Source organism: Amblyraja radiata, unplaced genomic scaffold (genome assembly GCF_010909765.2).
Source record: "Amblyraja radiata isolate CabotCenter1 unplaced genomic scaffold, sAmbRad1.1.pri scaffold_432_ctg1, whole genome shotgun sequence".
NCBI classification, from domain to species: domain Eukaryota; kingdom Metazoa; phylum Chordata; class Chondrichthyes; order Rajiformes; family Rajidae; genus Amblyraja; species Amblyraja radiata.
This window is the reverse complement of record NW_022630534.1, coordinates 50,297-66,948: the sequence shown is the minus strand read 5'-3', so window position 1 is coordinate 66,948 and position 16,652 is coordinate 50,297. Positions and strand designations below refer to the sequence as shown.

Below are 16,652 nucleotides of genomic sequence, written 5' to 3'. Positions count from 1 at the left end.
TTATAATATTGAAGTACTTTTTTTCCGCTAATAATGTCAGGGGGGGCCACAGAAAAATTAAAAGATCCCAAGGGGGCCATGAGCTAAAAAAGGTTGGGAACCACTGGTTTAAGGTAGCGAGGGGAATGAAAAACCCTGCACTCAGTAACCCAGGGCAGCCCGAGGCATCACGGATGTACTTACTGAGAGGGAACGTGGGCTACAGCCAAGTTGAGCACAATCAACATGATAAAGATTTTTTTTCTGCTGTGAAATCAAAGGATGTTTCACCGAGAAGAGTTGTCCTGCTCGTCTGAGATAATACAGTGGTGTCATTCGTTTCCACCAGAGGAGAAATCGGTCTCAGTTTTATGCCTCTTTTGTATTCTCGTATATTAAAAAGCTTAGATAGAGTGGATGTGAACGATATTTCCACTAGTGGGTGAGTCTAAGATCAGAGGACACACCCTCAAAATAAAAGGATGTTAGAATAGAGATGAAGAGGAATTGCTTCAGCCAGAGGTGAATCTGTGGAATTCATTGTGTGCAGGGAGAGGAAGTGAAAGTGGGATAACGTAGAACTAGTGTGAATGGGTGATCGATGGTTGGAATGGATTCAGTGGACCGAAGGATCTGTTTCCCTGCTGCATCTGGAAGTATATTAGTTATGTGTTCTGTGATTCTAGGCTAGTTATGCTACTGCAAGTAAGAGTGTTATAGTTCTGTTGTTGGCACATATGACATACAGCTGAACCTGGACACTTGCAATGTGCTTCTCGCCCATTACACATCTCATCCATTTGTTTCAATGGACCACTAAGCACCCGGATTAGACACCCGTTTCCAAGACAGGCACCCTAAGGTGCTTGAGGTTACCCCAGGCCGTTAGAATTAAGGCACAGCAGATACTTCTTCGTAAACTTGATTTTTCCGCTCTGTACCATAGGTTCATAAGAGACAGGAGCAGAATTAGACCATTCAGCCCATCAAGTCTACTCCACCAATAAATCATGGCTGATCTATCTTCCCCTCTTAACCCAATTCTCCTGCTTCCTCCCCGTAACCCCTTACATCTGTACTAATCAGGAATCTATCCATCTCTGCCTTAAAAATATCAACTGACTTGGCCTCCACAGCGTTCTGTGGTAAAGAATTCCAGATCCTCTGACTAAAAAAAATTCCTCCTCATTTCCTTCTTGAAGAAACATCCTTTAATTCTGAGGCTATGATCCCTGGTCTTAGATTCTTCCACTGGTGGAAACATCCTCTCCACATCCACTCTACCGTGCCATTAAATATATTGGACTCAACTCAACATCTTGGCCAGAAGTAAGAATCTCGGATACCTAAACCGATTTAACAAAGTGCAGCAGATGCCTGCAGATTGTTAAATTGGAAACTATTTACTTAAGTAGATCAGACAGATTGCCCAATCTAGGAAATGGATGGTCAAATTCAATTTTGCCCAGCTAATAAAGAAGGCAGTCAGAGACAGGTTCCCAGAGCATGATGCAGGCAGACTAATTCATCATGTCTACAGCTTTGTCTTTTCCACACAGATACTCTGCAAAGCTAAGGGGGTTTTTATTCTCAGACAGTTTGCTTGGACTCCCTCCTTCACACACAAGAATGATCCCAGGAATTAAGTTAGCCTATGATGAGCATTTTGACAGCACTCGCTAGAGTTTAGAAGGATAGAAGGGGTACCTCATTGTAACGTACAGAATAGTGAAAGGCTTGGATAGGGTGGATGTGGAGAGGATGTTTCCACTAGTGGGAGAGTCTAGGAACCAGAGGTCACAGCCTCAGAATTAAAAGATATTCCTTTAGGAAGGAGATGAGGAGGAATTTCTTTGCCACAGAAGACTGAATGGCCTAATTCTGCTCCTATCACAAGTTGCATCTGTCCAAATGTGTCATGACAAACCTTTCCCTGGAAAATATAAAATGAGATAACAACTCACTGTACAGCGAGGACAGAGCCACTCGCCGTTGGGGATTTCTGGAAGTGGTGGATTGAGGCAGTGAATGTGATAGGAGGAAGTGCAGGAGTCACAGCACAGCAGCTCTCCACCATCCTTGCAGACCCGACAGTACTCCATGTGATCGTCCTCTTCTTCCCGCTCAGCTCCCAGCTCCACTTCCTCTGCCGCCGCCGCCTCCCCTTCCTCCTCCTCTTCCTCCTCCTCCTCTTCATCCTTTGCTTCCCACTGGATGCCTTCTTTCTCCTGAAGAAACACGGAACGGAACTCCTTCATTATCATTATTCTTCTGGTATTTACTCTCCACCCAGTGAGCCAGGAAACAGGTTCACTTTCAATTGGCAGAACATAGTGACGTTACACGACTGTTCAAAATGTTGATTTCACCTCGCATCTGCCCTAATCCACAGTGTATTTGGCAGAATTAATTTTACATGTAATATGTATTATGGGGCTACCCTAGGGGCAGCACATTGGCACAACGTTAGCGTTGCTGTCGTACAGCGCCGGAGACCGAGATTCGATCCTGACTACTGTTGCTGTCTGTACAGAGTTTGCACGTTCTCCCCACGACCGTGAGGGTTTTCACCCGGGTACTCGGGTTACCTCCCACATTCCAAAGAGGTACAGATTTGTAGGCTAATTGGCTTTGGTAAAGATTGTAAATTGTTCCGAGTGTGTAGGATAGTGCTAGTGTGCAGGGATCGCTTGTCAAGAGTGCACTCGGTGGGCTGAAGGGCCTGTTTCTGCGCAGGAGACTTTGCTGTAGAGTGAGTTATGGGGAGTATTTGCATTTACGGTCTCTACCCCAGACAGATACCCGATTCGTAGAAACATAGAAAATGTATGGTTGAAAAGACACCGTTAGGTACAATGTATCATAAATTGACAAAAATGAGAAAAGTCCCACTTCTAAATTCGTGGGTCTGAGGCATTGTATGTTACAATTTACACATAACTAGGCTTTTATATCCTTGATAATGTTCTTCTAAATCTTCTCTGCCCCCTGACAACATACTTCTAGCACTGTTACTCTAGATATAGGCTGCCTCATATTACAAATTCAGCCCGTTACTGCTAATGCTTTAGTAGACCTAACCAAACTGGCCCCATCGTCCAGTTCTGTCAACAGCATCCACGGAATCAGAAGAATGGTCCCAACCTGAAATATTGCCTAGCCACGTTCTCCCGAGATGCTGCCTGGTCCGCTGATCTACTCCAGCACCCCGTGTCTTCTTTTGTAAAGCAGAAACTGCAGTTCCTTGTTTCGATACCTCCCTGACTTGTTCCCCCCTCCCCCACATGGTTACAATTTGCTAACTCCTATACAAGCAAGCACTACTCACACAGTGCGGGCAGCTCCACTTCCCTTCTGGGGCCTTGTCCAGTTCTGGATCCAGGCAGACCAAGTGGTAAGCTCTGGGGCAGGTGTCACACAAGATGATCTCTCCTCCCTGCTGGCAAACCTCGCAGTAATCCTGATGATCAGTCTCGTATCCATCTGCCTCGTCCTCACCAATCACTGTTGGTTAAGAGTCAACTAGTTAAAGTCAAGTTAGGAAATACCATGGAACAAATCAATGCAAAGAGGGCAGCACGGTGGCGCAGTGGTAAGTTGCTGCCTCACAGCGCTTGCAGCGCCAGAGACGATCCCGACTATGGGTGCTGTCTGTAGGGGTTTTATCTACGTTTTCCCCGTGGCTGTGTGGGTTTTCTCCGAGATCTTCAGTTTCCTCCCACACTCCAAAGACGTGCAGGTTAATTGGCTTGGTATAAGTGTAAATTGTCCCTAGTGTGTATGTGTGTGTGTGTGTGTGTGTAGGATAGTGTTAATGTGCGGGTATTGCTGGTCGGTGCGGACTCAGTCGGCCAAAGGGCCTGTTTCCACGCTGTATCTCCAAACTAAACTTAAACTAAAGATTTGGATTTAAACAAAAACAAAGTCCTGCAGATTTCAACAGGTTGGGGAAGTATGTTACCATGGATTGAAGACAAGTTATCACAAGGAAGACAAGAGTCACAATAAACGGGTCTTTATCAGGCTGGATGGATACAAATTGTTGAGGATCTTGGGCCTCAATTATTTACTATCTACAGTTGTAACCCGCGGAAAGGGCAAGATATTATGATCTAGGGGTTGGACAGGCTAGATGCAGGAAGGTTATTCCCGATGTTGGGGAAGTCCAGAACTAGGGGGTCACAGTTGAAGGATAAGAGGGAAGTCTTTTAGGACCGAGATGAGAAAATTATTTTTTACACAGAGAGTGGTGAATCTGTGGAATTCACTGCCACAGAAGGTAGTTGAGGCCAGTTCATTGGCTATATTTAAGAGGGAGTTAGATGTGGTCCTTGTGGCTAAAAGGATCAGGGGGTATGGGGAGAAGGCAGGGATGGGATACTGAGTTGGATGATCAGCCATGATCATATTGAATGGCGGTGCAGGCTCAAAGGGCTGAATGGCCTACACCTGCGCCTATTTTCTATGTTTCTATGATCAGAATTTAAATTTTTAAAATTATATTCCCTTGCATTGCGCACACCCAATCCCTCAATCTCCTAAAGTCCCAACCCCACAATCTCCTAAACTCCAAATCTTGGGAGAATGTAGAGAGTTTGCGTTACAATAACTTGAGGAGGAATTTCTTTACAGAGGGTGGTGAATGTGTCGAATTCATTGCCACAGCAGATGTGGGGGCCAAGTCAATGGATATTTTTAAGGCAGAGATTGACAGATTTGTGATTAGGAAGGGTTCGGGGGTTATGGGGCAAGGGCAGGAGAATGGGGATGATGGAAAGATAGATCAGCCACGATTGAATGGCGAAGTAGACTTGGTGGGCCGAATGGCCTAATTCTGCTCCTAGAAGTTATGAACTTCAGCCTTGAACCCCTGAAAAGCACAAACCAAGTACACAATTTACTTACCCTTCCTCTTCTTTCTGCCGACTTTTGCTTTCAGCTTTGCTTTCCTCAGAGGCCCGACCGAGCTATCAGATCGAATCGATGAGCTGTGTACACTGCCATCGTCAAAATCAGAATCGCCATCCAAGTCTGCCTCATCGCTCTGAAAGGGAACCACGAGGGTGTTTCAGGCGACAATACTGTAAAACACACTGATGGTAACTCCCAAACACAAAACTATGTTTAAGGGGTGGACATGGTAAAATTAGATTAGAGATACAGCATGGAAACAAGCCCTTTAGCCCACTGAGTCCATCCAACCACTAGTTCAATCCTACACACTAGGGACAATTTACAAAAGCCAATTAACCTATAAACCTGTAGGATGGAACTGCAGATGCTGGTTTAAACCAAAGGTAGTCACAAACTGAAGGACCTCGACCCGAAACGTCACCCATTCCTTCTCTCCAGAGATGCTGCCTGTCCTGCTGAGTTACTCCAGCATTTTGTGTCGAGCCCAAAAGTCTTTGGAATGAGAGAGGAAACCAGAGAACGCGAACACTCCATACAGACAGTACCCGTGGTCAGGATCGAACCCGGGTATCTGACACTAGAAGGCAACAACTCTATCGCCACCGAGTATAACTTAACATCACTGAATACAACTTCACACTAGATGCGAAAGGAGAAACAAGTGTCCGTGCGACTGAGGGGCAGATTCTCCTTAGAAACCACAAATGAAGATTGTGATTTACTGGAGGATACATCACTACACTTGATTGTACACCGATAATATTGACAATATCTCAGGCCACTCTTGGTAATAAGTAGAAGTTTTAAAAGCAATTTATTTTAAAAAAAGCCAGTGCGACATTATTATGAAGTAGCCTCCCAAGATTAGGTAGCCTTGGGTAGCCTCCCAAGATTAGTATAACGGCAGTCTGGCACCTACTAGTCATATTGTCCAATACTACAGACAAAACAAAGCTGGACTCATTAAGATAATGCTTCAGTGCAAGATTATCTACCATATTTTAAATACATACAAAATGATACTCCTACATTATGAAAAAAGACTAACCCACAGGCTAGCTCCACACCAGGAAGGCAAATGAAAAATAACACTGAACATAGGCACGAAGTGCTGGAGTAACTCAGCAGGTCAGGCAGCATCTCTGGCCTAATGGAGGGATATAATGCTGAGGCTCTATGAGGCGCTGGTCCGGTCAACATTTGTAATATTGTGAGCAATTTTGGGCACCATATCTGAAGAAGGATGTGCTGGCTCTGGAGAGGGTCCAGAGGTTTACAAGAATGATCCCAGGAATGAGTGGGTTAACATATGATAAGCATTTGACAGGACTGGGCCTGTACCCACTGGAGTTTAGAAGAATGAGGGGGGACCTCATTGAAGCGTACAGAATTGTGAAAGGCTTTGATAAGAGTGGATGTGGAGAGGATGTTTCCACTAGTGGGAGAGTCTAGGACTACAGGTCATAACCTCAGAATTAAGGGGCGTTCTTTTAGGAGACGAGGAGGAATTTATTTATTCCGAGAGTGGTGAATCTGTGGAATTCATCGCCACAGAAGGCTGTGGAGGCCATGTCAGTAGATATATTTAAGGTAGAGAGAGATAGATTCTTGATTAGTGCGGGTGTCAGAGGCTTCGGGGAGAGGGCAGGAGAATGGGGTTAGAAGGGAGAGATAGATCAGCCATGATTGAATGGCAGAGTAGACTTGATGTGCCGAATGGCTTCATTCTGCTCCCATCACTTATGATATTATGAAAAGGAATAGGAGACGTTTTAGATCGGGACGCTTCTTCAGACTGAAGGGGTGGTGGGGGGGAGGGAACTGGAGGTAAGAAAAGGCCAGAACAAATTCCAGCCTGCATCAGATGACCAAGGAAGGGTGGAGCCCATAATGGCCCATAGAAAATCACACTTACCGAGGAGCTTTTCTTCCTCTTTGATCGCATTATTCCCAGCTTGATTTTCAAAGAAGGCATCTGCTTCCTCTTTTTCTTCTTTACTTCTGGGACTCTGGGGCTCTTGCTCCGTTTTTTCGCACCAGGACCTGTAATCACAAGAAGTGGACTTTTGAATCTCACGCCATCCAAACTCCACAATGACTAGTGTAGATGGGACAAGTTGGGCCGAAGGGCCTGTTTCCACGCTGCAAGACTCCATGACTCAGTAAAAGGGGATGATACAATCTTGTGTCCAGCTCACAGCGAGATAGCCGCAGAAAGCTCCCTCTATTTAACCCTTGACCAACCCCACAATCTCCAGTGTTGGGGCCTGTAATTAGCAAGGGCTGGGACAGGGTAAGAAGCCATGGGACAGACAGGGTTGGGGAAGGCTGGAAGGGGCACAATGTGGTAGTGCACCAAGCCAGAGGCCTCCAGCAGCACTCACCTTTGCCCTCTTTGGTCTTAGCCTTGCGGACGGACGGCACCGGAGGTGCAGACAGTGTCTCTGCAGAAGCGCTGGCAGACACTTGCTCCACCACGGCTGCAACCGCTGCCGCTGCCGCCGCAGCCGCCACTGCTGCTGCCGATCCCTTGAACGGGCTGTTGGCACTGAACTCCCTCCACTTGGCACCGAGAATCGTCATCATTTTAGACATTGGAATCTTCGGGTTCTTCTTGGCAATGAGCGGCCTGGGTTCAAAAGATACGTGTTTGAATACAAGGTCCACCCAATTTGAAGAGAGGCCAGCGTCACAGTAGAAACAAGGAGGAATTTTACAGACTATGCCATACAACCCCACCTGTCTACTTTTTTTGTCCGTCTTCCCTCTACTCGTCTCATCCTGGTATAAATTTCACTCTTATCTCGTTTAACTTGCTCTTCAATTAATCTGAGGAGCTCGAATCATTTTAAACACAGATTTACGATAATTAGAAAACCCAGAAAGTGTTAGAAGGAACTGCAGATGCTGGTTTATACCGAAGATAGACGCAAAATGCTGGTGTAACTCTGCGGGTCAGGCAGCATCTCTGGAGAAAATGAATAGATGACACTTTGGGTCGAGACCCTGCTTCAGACGTCCAGAAGAAAAGATCTCGATCCAAAACGTCACTTTTTCCGTTTCTTGAGATGTTTCCTGACCTGCTGAGTTACTCCAGCATTTTGTGTAAACCCAGAAAGAGTTTAAATAGATATAAAAAAACTAGCTGTGGTGATTTGTATCTTAGAGGGCCTTAGACACAGATACAACACTTTCAAGAGGGATGGTTGAATGAATGGGGGAAAAATGTCCGACAAGAACCAGCAAGGGCTTGCTAGGCCGTGCAACATTCCCGTGCTACAATCTAATTTACACAGCCTGGTGAACCTTGTTAGGGGAGCGTCAATTGGGGTAAATTGCAAGACGTGGTAAGATTGCTGACTGGCCTCAGTTTACAGCAATGTTATTCCAGAAGGACGTCAGGCATCCAGTCCAGCTGTCATCTTATAGAGATCAGGCACCATATCTGCTTAGTGAGCTTTCAAGTCCTCAAGACATTTTTAAATGCATTGCAGACAGTAAACTGCAACAGTCACTGTAGCATATTGTTCCCTGGAGGTTATATTACTCAACCTTCCACGATAGCTGGAGAAGTTATAGAAGTAATGGAATAAAAGATGGAATATATGGACAGCAGTGGTGCAGCTGCTTGAGCCACCGTCGCACAGCGCCAGACACCCGGGTTCGATCCTAACCTCAGCTGCTGTCTGTGTGGAGTGTGTATGTTCCGGTTTCCGCCCACATCCCAAATAGGTTAATTGGTTCTTTATAAAGTGCCTCTAGTGTGTTTGGAGTGGATGAGAAAGTGAGATAACAGAACTAGCGATGGATAGTTGGCATAGACTCAGTGGGCCAAAGGGCCTGTTTCCATTCTGTATCTCTAAACTACATTAAACAAAAAATTAAGCTCATGGTGATAACAAAATTACCAGGTTATCATGAATGGACGTGTAGGAAGGGACTGCAGATGCTGGTTTACACCGTAGACACAAAATGCTGCAGTAACTCAGCGGGACAAGCAGCATCTCTTGAGAGAAGGAATGGGCGATGTTCTGGGTTGAGACCCTTCTTCAGACCTATTCCTTCTCTGCGGAGATGCTGCCTGTCCCACTGAGTTACACCAGCATTTTGTGTCTATGTTCTGTCATGAATGCCAACCATATTACTGTGTCACACCCACCTATTAGGTCGACTCTTAATTGCTCTCGGAGATAGCCCTGGATGCAGTAAGAGTGTTCAACAATACACTTATAAAGAATCTCTGCATATCTTTCCTTTTATTTTAAATGAACCTCATAAACTGCTCTTACTCACCTCATAAACTGGCTGAAGGCCTTGTAGTTCGTTAAAGTGCGGTAATCATCCTCTGTGAAGACATGGTCCACATCTTCCAGCCCCCAGTCCTCAAGTAGCCGGGCTGAGGTTTTCGGTTCAGGCTGTGACAGACAAAATGTCACGGTATGAGAAATGGGCAGTCAGACACTATGCCAGTAGGTAAACTGGGCCACCATGCACCCTCGTTGAAATAACTATTTAATTAGTCCTAATGTCTTGTCCTATCCCCTGCACTTTGATTACATAGTCCCAAATATTTAATCTCATTACCATTATTAAATCTGCTTTCACATTCAAGCAATGAGTGGTGTCATCCAATTGCTCCAAAGGGGCAGCACAGAGGCACAGCAGTAGTGTTGCTGCCTCACAACCAGGTTAGATATGACTACAGGTGCAGTCTGTACAGAGTTTGTATGTTCTCCCTGCGACCACGTGAGTTTTGTCCGGGTGCTCCGGTTTCCTCACGTACTCAGAAGACGTACTGGTTTGTACGCAAATTAGCTTCTGTAAATTGTCCCTAGTGTGTAGAATAGAACTAGTGTACAGGTCATCGCTGGTCGGCACGGATTCAGTGGGTCGAAGAGTTTGGTTCCATGCTGCATCTCTGAACTAAATTGCCAGTAACAATACACTCTATAGACAATAGACTACAGGCATCTGGGCATTGAAAAGATGGGCCGAAGGCCCTGCTATGATGGTATCTGTGACTCCTGCTCTATTTGGAGGTAAAGCTTATTTTCTGCTAAAAACTAACAATTGTTCCACCAAATTTTAGCCAATTTCAATATACGACTATAAGGACACGTTAGTGTGACTTTTTTTAGTTTAGTTTGGAGATACAGCACAGAAACAGGCCCTTCGGCCGACCCAGTCCGCACCGACCAGCGATCCCCACAGACTAACATTATCCTACACACACTAGTGACAATTTACAGATTATACCAAGCCAATTAATCTACAAACCTGTACATCTTTGCAGTGTGGGAGGAAACCAGAGATCCCGGAGAAAACCCACGCAGGTCACGGGAAGAATGTACAAACTGCGTGCAGACAGCACCCGTGGTCAGGATCGAATTCAGTTCCCTGGTGTTGTAAGGCAGCAACTCTACCGCTGCACCACCGTGCCCCCCCCTTCTAATCTTTTAATGGATAATAAAAGAACCAATGAGGAGCTGCATTTTGAAGCGCTTGTGTGATCTGACCAGTGCTTAAAGCAAAGGTCCTCAGCCTAACTGCTACAGTGGAATAGATTTGTAGATCTCACTATGATATGCAGAGAAAGCTTACATCCCCTGCATCCATGTTCATGTAGAAACATAGAAAATAGGTGCAGGAATAGGCCATTCGGCCCTTCGAGCCTGCACCGCCATTCAATATGATCATGGCTGATCATCCAACTCAGTATCCTGTACCTGCCTTCTCTCCATACCCCCTGATCCTTTAGCCACAAGGGCCACATCTAACTCCCTCTTAAATATAGCCAATGAACTGGCCTCAACTACTTTCTGTGGCAGAGAATTCCACTGTATTAACTGTCATCGCTCAATAACGCAGTATGCATCATCATTCTGTAGCTCCTCACAGTTCTACACCATCAAATGTTGCCAAGCTCATTTTAAATGATCATTCGTTGTTCTTCCTCCTCTCTGTCCCATCCAGCTTAAGATGACAAATGTTTAATACCAGCATAATTAGTTTGCTCTGCAATTATACGAAGCACCAGTGAGATCACAACCGGTGCTCGTCTGAACTGTCTGAGCCTGTCCTCCTCAGAGTTTAGAAGGATGAGAGAGAACCTCCTTGAATACTTAAAACTATAGAGGTTGACAAGACAGACACAACAATGATAATTTCACTGATCAGAGTGTCTAGAACACTGTGGCGCAGAGGTAGTTTTGCTGCCTTACAGCGGCGGAGACCCGGGTTCGAACCCGACTACCAGTGCGGTCTGTACGGAGTTTGTATGTTCTCCCCGTGACCTGCATGGATTTTCCCGGGGACTCCGGTTTTCTCCCACATTCCAAAGCTCACTGCCCGCCAAAACATCACGATTTAAAAACAGTTTCTACCCACATGCAATTCGAATTCTGAACACTCTATGACAACATCACATAGCCACCTCGTGCATGTACTGTATACTGTATGTTGTTGTGTTTTATGTTATGTTTGACGGGAATCAGCCTATTGTGTAACATCCTGTACTGAACCTGAATTCCACCAGCTTGACTGTGTGGTCATTAAATAATCTGAATCTGAATCTGAATGTACGGGTTTGCGGGTTAATTGGCTTGGTAAAATTGTAAATTGTCCCTAGTGTGTATAGGATAGTGTCAATGTGCAGGGATCGCTGGTCAGGATGAACTCGATGGGTCGATGGGCCTTTTTCCGCTCTGTATCTCAAAAGTGTCACAGACTCAAAACAGGGGGCCAGCCATTCATAAGAGAGATAAGAAAGTTCTTCACCAGAGAACAGCAAATCATTGGAATTCAATACCCAAGAGGGCCGTTGAGGCTCTGTCACGAATGACCTTCATTACAAAGATTGATAGATTGGTTTATTTCAAGGAATTATAAGGATAAGGGATCAGTGCAGGAGAGTGACAAAGGCGAAATGATGAGGCTTTATTAAGAAAATGATCAGGTTAACTAACGCATGGTGAGCATTTGATGCTCCTGGGTCTGGAGTGTAGAAGAACCAGGGGGGGAATCTCATTAAAACCTACCAGATAATGAAAGGCCTATGTACAGTGGATGAGCAGAGGATGTTTCCAGTAGAACCTAAGGGCACAGCCTCAGAGTAAAAGGACATACCTTTAGAATGGAGATGAGGAAGAATTTCTTTAGCCAGAGGATGGTGAATCCGTAGAATACATTGCCACAAATGGCGGTGCAGGACAACTCATTGGGTATTTATAAAGAGGAGATGGAGTTGAGAGGGAAAAATAGATCATCAATGATCGAATGGCGGTGTAGACACGATGAGCTGAATGGCCCATGTCTTAAGGTCTTAAATCTCGGCCATGATCTTATTCAATGGCAAGACCTCCCCAGTTGTTTTTGGTTAATGTTCTCATCTGACAGTGTGGATTATGTAGGCAGGAACTGGGGTGGAAGGGGACAGATACGAGTGTGTGCACGGGGCCAATCCAAAATGGCTTAAAAAAAGTGATCCGAGGATGTGCTCAGGGGGATGTGCTGGATCAGTGTGAGGAGGAACAGTGGACACAACATGCTGGAGTGACTCAGCAAGACAGGCAGCATCTCTGGAGAGATGGAATGGGAGACGTTTTGGGTCAAGACCCTTCTTCAGAAGCACGAATGGTCAGAGGGCAGGGGAGTGTAAACGTCACCTTACGACCTTCCTCCTCTTCATTGTCATCACCCTGATCCCTTTTCCGACGCTTGATTTTCCTCTCTTTCTTCTCCTTTCGTTTCTTCCTCTTTTTCTTGCCAAAGTCACTGCAACCGCTGTCTGATTTTTCTTTGAGATCTTCCAGCTCAGAGGCAATTTCGCCCTCACTTTCCTATTGGGAAAGAAACGTATAAAAGGTTATGCTGGAAGGCACAAGTACACAGTGTAAAAACGCCGAATAAGAGGCAGGATGCTCAGAGAGCAGGCCAGGCGCCTGACCCGCTGAGTTACTCCAGCATTTAGTGTCTATCTTTGGTGTAAACCAGCATCTGCAGTTCCTTCCTACGTAATTAAAGATCCATCCTTTGTGGAACTTGCTCCCATCTGCCTATCCCCTATTAGCAAAGTCTGAGCAGCATCACAGGAGATATGACAAATAATTCAACTGTTTAGTTTCCTACACACACCGATGACCACACATCACATCTAGTTCACTGGTTGGAACATCCTGCAATCATGAAAATGATTTTAGAAATGAAAAAAGTCTTACTGCATGACAGAAATTACATCCAGATTACTCATATCCAGTAATTCCCTTGGAAATTTGCCACATAAAAACATTCAAATACACTGTCAGCACGGTGGCGCAGCGGTAGAGTTGCTGCCTCACAGCGCCAGATACCCGGGTTCCATCCTGACTACAGGTGCTGTCTGTACGGAAGCTGTACGTGCTCCCCGTGACCTGTGTGGGTTTTCTCCAAGATCTTCGGTTTCCTCCCACACTCCAAAAACGTACTGGTTTGTAGGTAAATTGGCTTGGTGGAAATGTAAATTGTCCTTAGTTTGTGTAATATAGTGTTAGTGTGCGGGGATCGCTGGTCAACTCAGTGGCCCGAGGGGCCTGTTTCCACGCTGTATCTCTAAACTAAACTGACCAGAATTAGTCAAAATTCTAGCAATCTCTGCCTTAAAAATATCCATTGACTTGGCCTCCATAGCCTTCTGTGACAAAGAATTCCACAGATTCACCACCTTCTGACTAAAGAAATTCCTCCACATCTCCTTCCTAAAGGAACATCCTTTAATTCTGAGGCTGTGGTCTCTGGTCCTAGACTCTCATGATTGGAAACATCCTCTCCACATCCACCCTATCCAAGCAGTTCACTACATCGCTCTATGTTACTGAACATGCATGTCTAGGAAAGAACTGCAGATGCTGGTTTAAACCAAAGACAGACACAAAGTGCTGGAGTAACTCAGTGGGACAGGCAGCACCTCTGTAGTGAAGGAATTTGTGACATTTCAGGTCAAGACCCTTCTTCAGACAGAGATTCAGGGGAGAGGGAAAGGAGAGATATAGACGATGATGTCGAGAAATGAATGAAAGGTATGCAAAAAAAGTAACGACGATAAAGGAAACAGGCCATTGTTAGCTGTGGGCGAGGTGAAAACCAGTTACAGACAGTGAGACTCAACAAGACGACAGTGAAACGAGTACAACGACTTGGGTGGGGAGGGACGGAGAGAGAGGGCATGCAAGGGCTACTTGAAGTTCGAGAAGTCAATGTTCATACCGCTGGGGTGTAAGCTGCCCAAGCGGAATATGAGGTGCTGTTCCTCCAATTTGCGCTGGGCCTCACTCTGACAGTGGAGGAGGCCCAGGACAGAAAGGTCAGTATGGGAACAGGGGGTGGAGTTAGCAAGTGTTGAGCAACCGGGAGATCGAGTAGGTTTAGGTGGACTGAGCGGAGGTGTTCAGCGAAACGATCGCCGAGCCAGTGCTTGAAATGGTTAGCAACGGGGAGATCCAGCAGGCACAGGCAAAGGTTAATCCACAAAACGCAAAAGTCTGAAGGAGGGTCTCGACTGCAAACGTCACACATTCCTTCTCTCCGGAGACGCTGCAGTCCCGCAGAGTTACTCCAGCATTTTGTGTCCATCTTCATGTTACTGAACAATTTGAATGAGACAGGTAGAGCCAAAGAGAGCAGTTGTTGGAAGCCCACCTGTATTTCACATGACTAATGAGTAAAGCTTCATGCAGTTCACCCAAATCCCCAAGTGTAGTTTAGAGCCCCGAGGATTGTCTCATAGCATTCGTCTTGTGAAAGGATCACCAACACTGTCATCTTTTGTTATCACTGCCAGACAGCAGCACAAAGATGCTGTCAAATGAACGCTGCACAGGTCGCCACTGAGCGATAACACGTCCCTCAATCCTGCAGCGCTATGAAATTGTACGAGGTTCCCTTCCTGCAGCTGCTGTTCACTCTTTGAAACGCTTCACAACGAGTTGCCAACCTACAAACCTGTACGTCTTTGGAGCATGGTCACGCGAGGATCGTACAAGCTGCCCAAGTGAAATATGAGGTGCTGTTCCTCCAATTTGTGCTGGGCCTCACTCTGACAATGGAGGAGACCCAGGACAGAAAGGTCGGTGTGGGAATAGGAGGGGGAGTTAAATTGTTCAGCACCCAGCAGATCAGGTAGGTTTAGGCGGACTGAGCGCCGAGCCTGTGCCTGGTCTCGCCGATATACAGGAGTCCACGTCTGGAACAGTGGATATAGATGCGGTGAGTAAACCACTCCCATGTATAAACCCCCAAGAAAACAAGTTAACACATGCCCATCTTGGTTCATAAGTGATAGGAGCAGAATTAGGCCATTCATCAAGTGATCAGATGCTGATCAATCCAACCCTCTCAACCCGACGCCCGTACTAATCAATAATCCGTACTCAGTGCCATGACCAAATGGATGTTGCGAAGATATTCAGAAGTAAACAGGGGCAACAATTTTAATACCCAACAATAATTTATAGTTTGCTGCACATAGGCGAGGAGGCGATCCAATTCAAATTGGGGCGGCATGGTGGCGCAGCGGCAGAGTTGCTGAGATACAGCGCTTGCAGCACTAGAGAGCCAGGTTCGATCCCAACTACAGGTGCTGTCTGTACAGAGTTTGTACGTTCTCCCTGTGACCGCCTGGGTTTTCTCCGAGATCTTCGGTTTCCTCCCACACTCCAAAGATGTACAGGTTTGTAGGCTAATTGGCATGGTATATGTGTAAATTGTCCCACGTGTGTGTAGGATAGTGTTAAGTGTGCAGAGATCGCTGGTTGGTGCAGACTCGGCGGACGGAAGTGCCTGTTTCCGCGCTGTATCTCTAAACTAAACTGAAAAGACTAAATGCTTAAAATTGGTCAAAAGAAGAATCTCACAAGGCACGCGAAAGTAGATGGATCTCTAAGTGACACTATGATAAAAAAAAAAGCCAGAACTGATCAAGGTCAATGTCAGCTCTTCACCGAAAGAGCCATGGAAGTCGGCAACACCCCCCCCCCCCCCCCCATCCCAGAGAGCTGGTCCGCTCAGATCAAAATCTTTTGGTTGGGAAAAGATAGGTGGGAAAGGAAAAGATCATACAGAATCGAAAAGAATGGCCACATGTGCTCAAGGAGCTGACCAGCCTTCCTCTATCCCAATTGCTCAGAAAAGCCATGATTTGTTCCGTCTGCGTACTTGTCAAAGAGAACATGGGCGGCACGGTGGCGCAGTGGTAAAGTTGCTGCCTCACTGCGTCAGAGACCCGGGTTCGATCCTGACTACGGATGCTGTCTGGACGGAGTTTTACTTTCTCCCTGTGGCCTATGTGGGTTTCCTCCCACACTCCAAAGATGTACCATTTTGAGGTTAATTGGCTTGGTGTAAATGTAAATTGTCCTTGGTAAACAAAAATGCTGGAGGAACTCAGCAGGTGAGGCAGCATCTATGGAGAAGAAATAGACGGCGTTTCGGGTCGAGACCCTTCTTCAGACTTTAGTTTGTGTAGGATAGTGTTAGTGTGCGGGGATCGCTGGTCGATACGAACTCGGTGGGCCGAGGGGCCTGTTTTCGCACCGTATCTCTAAACTAAACTAAGGACAAGCATCATATCACTCACCAGTCTCTTCCGCTTTTTAGTTTTCGCTGCCTTTTCTTTCCGTTTTTTCAAGAGTTTCTTTCGTTTCTTTTTGGCACTTTCGCCTTCAGAATGTCCTTCGATGACTTCTTCCACATTCTCCTCTGCAAACAGAAGCAAATGGAATCAGCAA

The 16,652-nt window shown here is 45.9% G+C and overlaps 1 protein-coding gene across 1 annotated transcript in view; it reads right to left on the bottom strand.

Annotated features, from left to right (window-relative positions):
• The window catches only part of LOC116969943 (chromodomain-helicase-DNA-binding protein 3-like), a gene marked incomplete at its 5' end in the record, with an annotated part of 76,808 nt that extends 60,163 nt beyond the window's left edge, over positions 1-16,645 (bottom strand). Inside the window, 8 exons of the mRNA XM_033016704.1 lie at positions 1,944-2,207; positions 3,308-3,483; positions 4,885-5,023; positions 6,809-6,936; positions 7,278-7,522; positions 9,187-9,308; positions 12,558-12,731; positions 16,502-16,645. Of these exons, the coding sequence (XP_032872595.1) occupies positions 1,944-2,207; positions 3,308-3,483; positions 4,885-5,023; positions 6,809-6,936; positions 7,278-7,522; positions 9,187-9,308; positions 12,558-12,731; positions 16,502-16,645 (1,392 nt within the window). The remainder of the gene's footprint in view (positions 1-1,943; positions 2,208-3,307; positions 3,484-4,884; positions 5,024-6,808; positions 6,937-7,277; positions 7,523-9,186; positions 9,309-12,557; positions 12,732-16,501) is intronic.
• Positions 16,646-16,652: the final 7 nt, after the last annotated feature.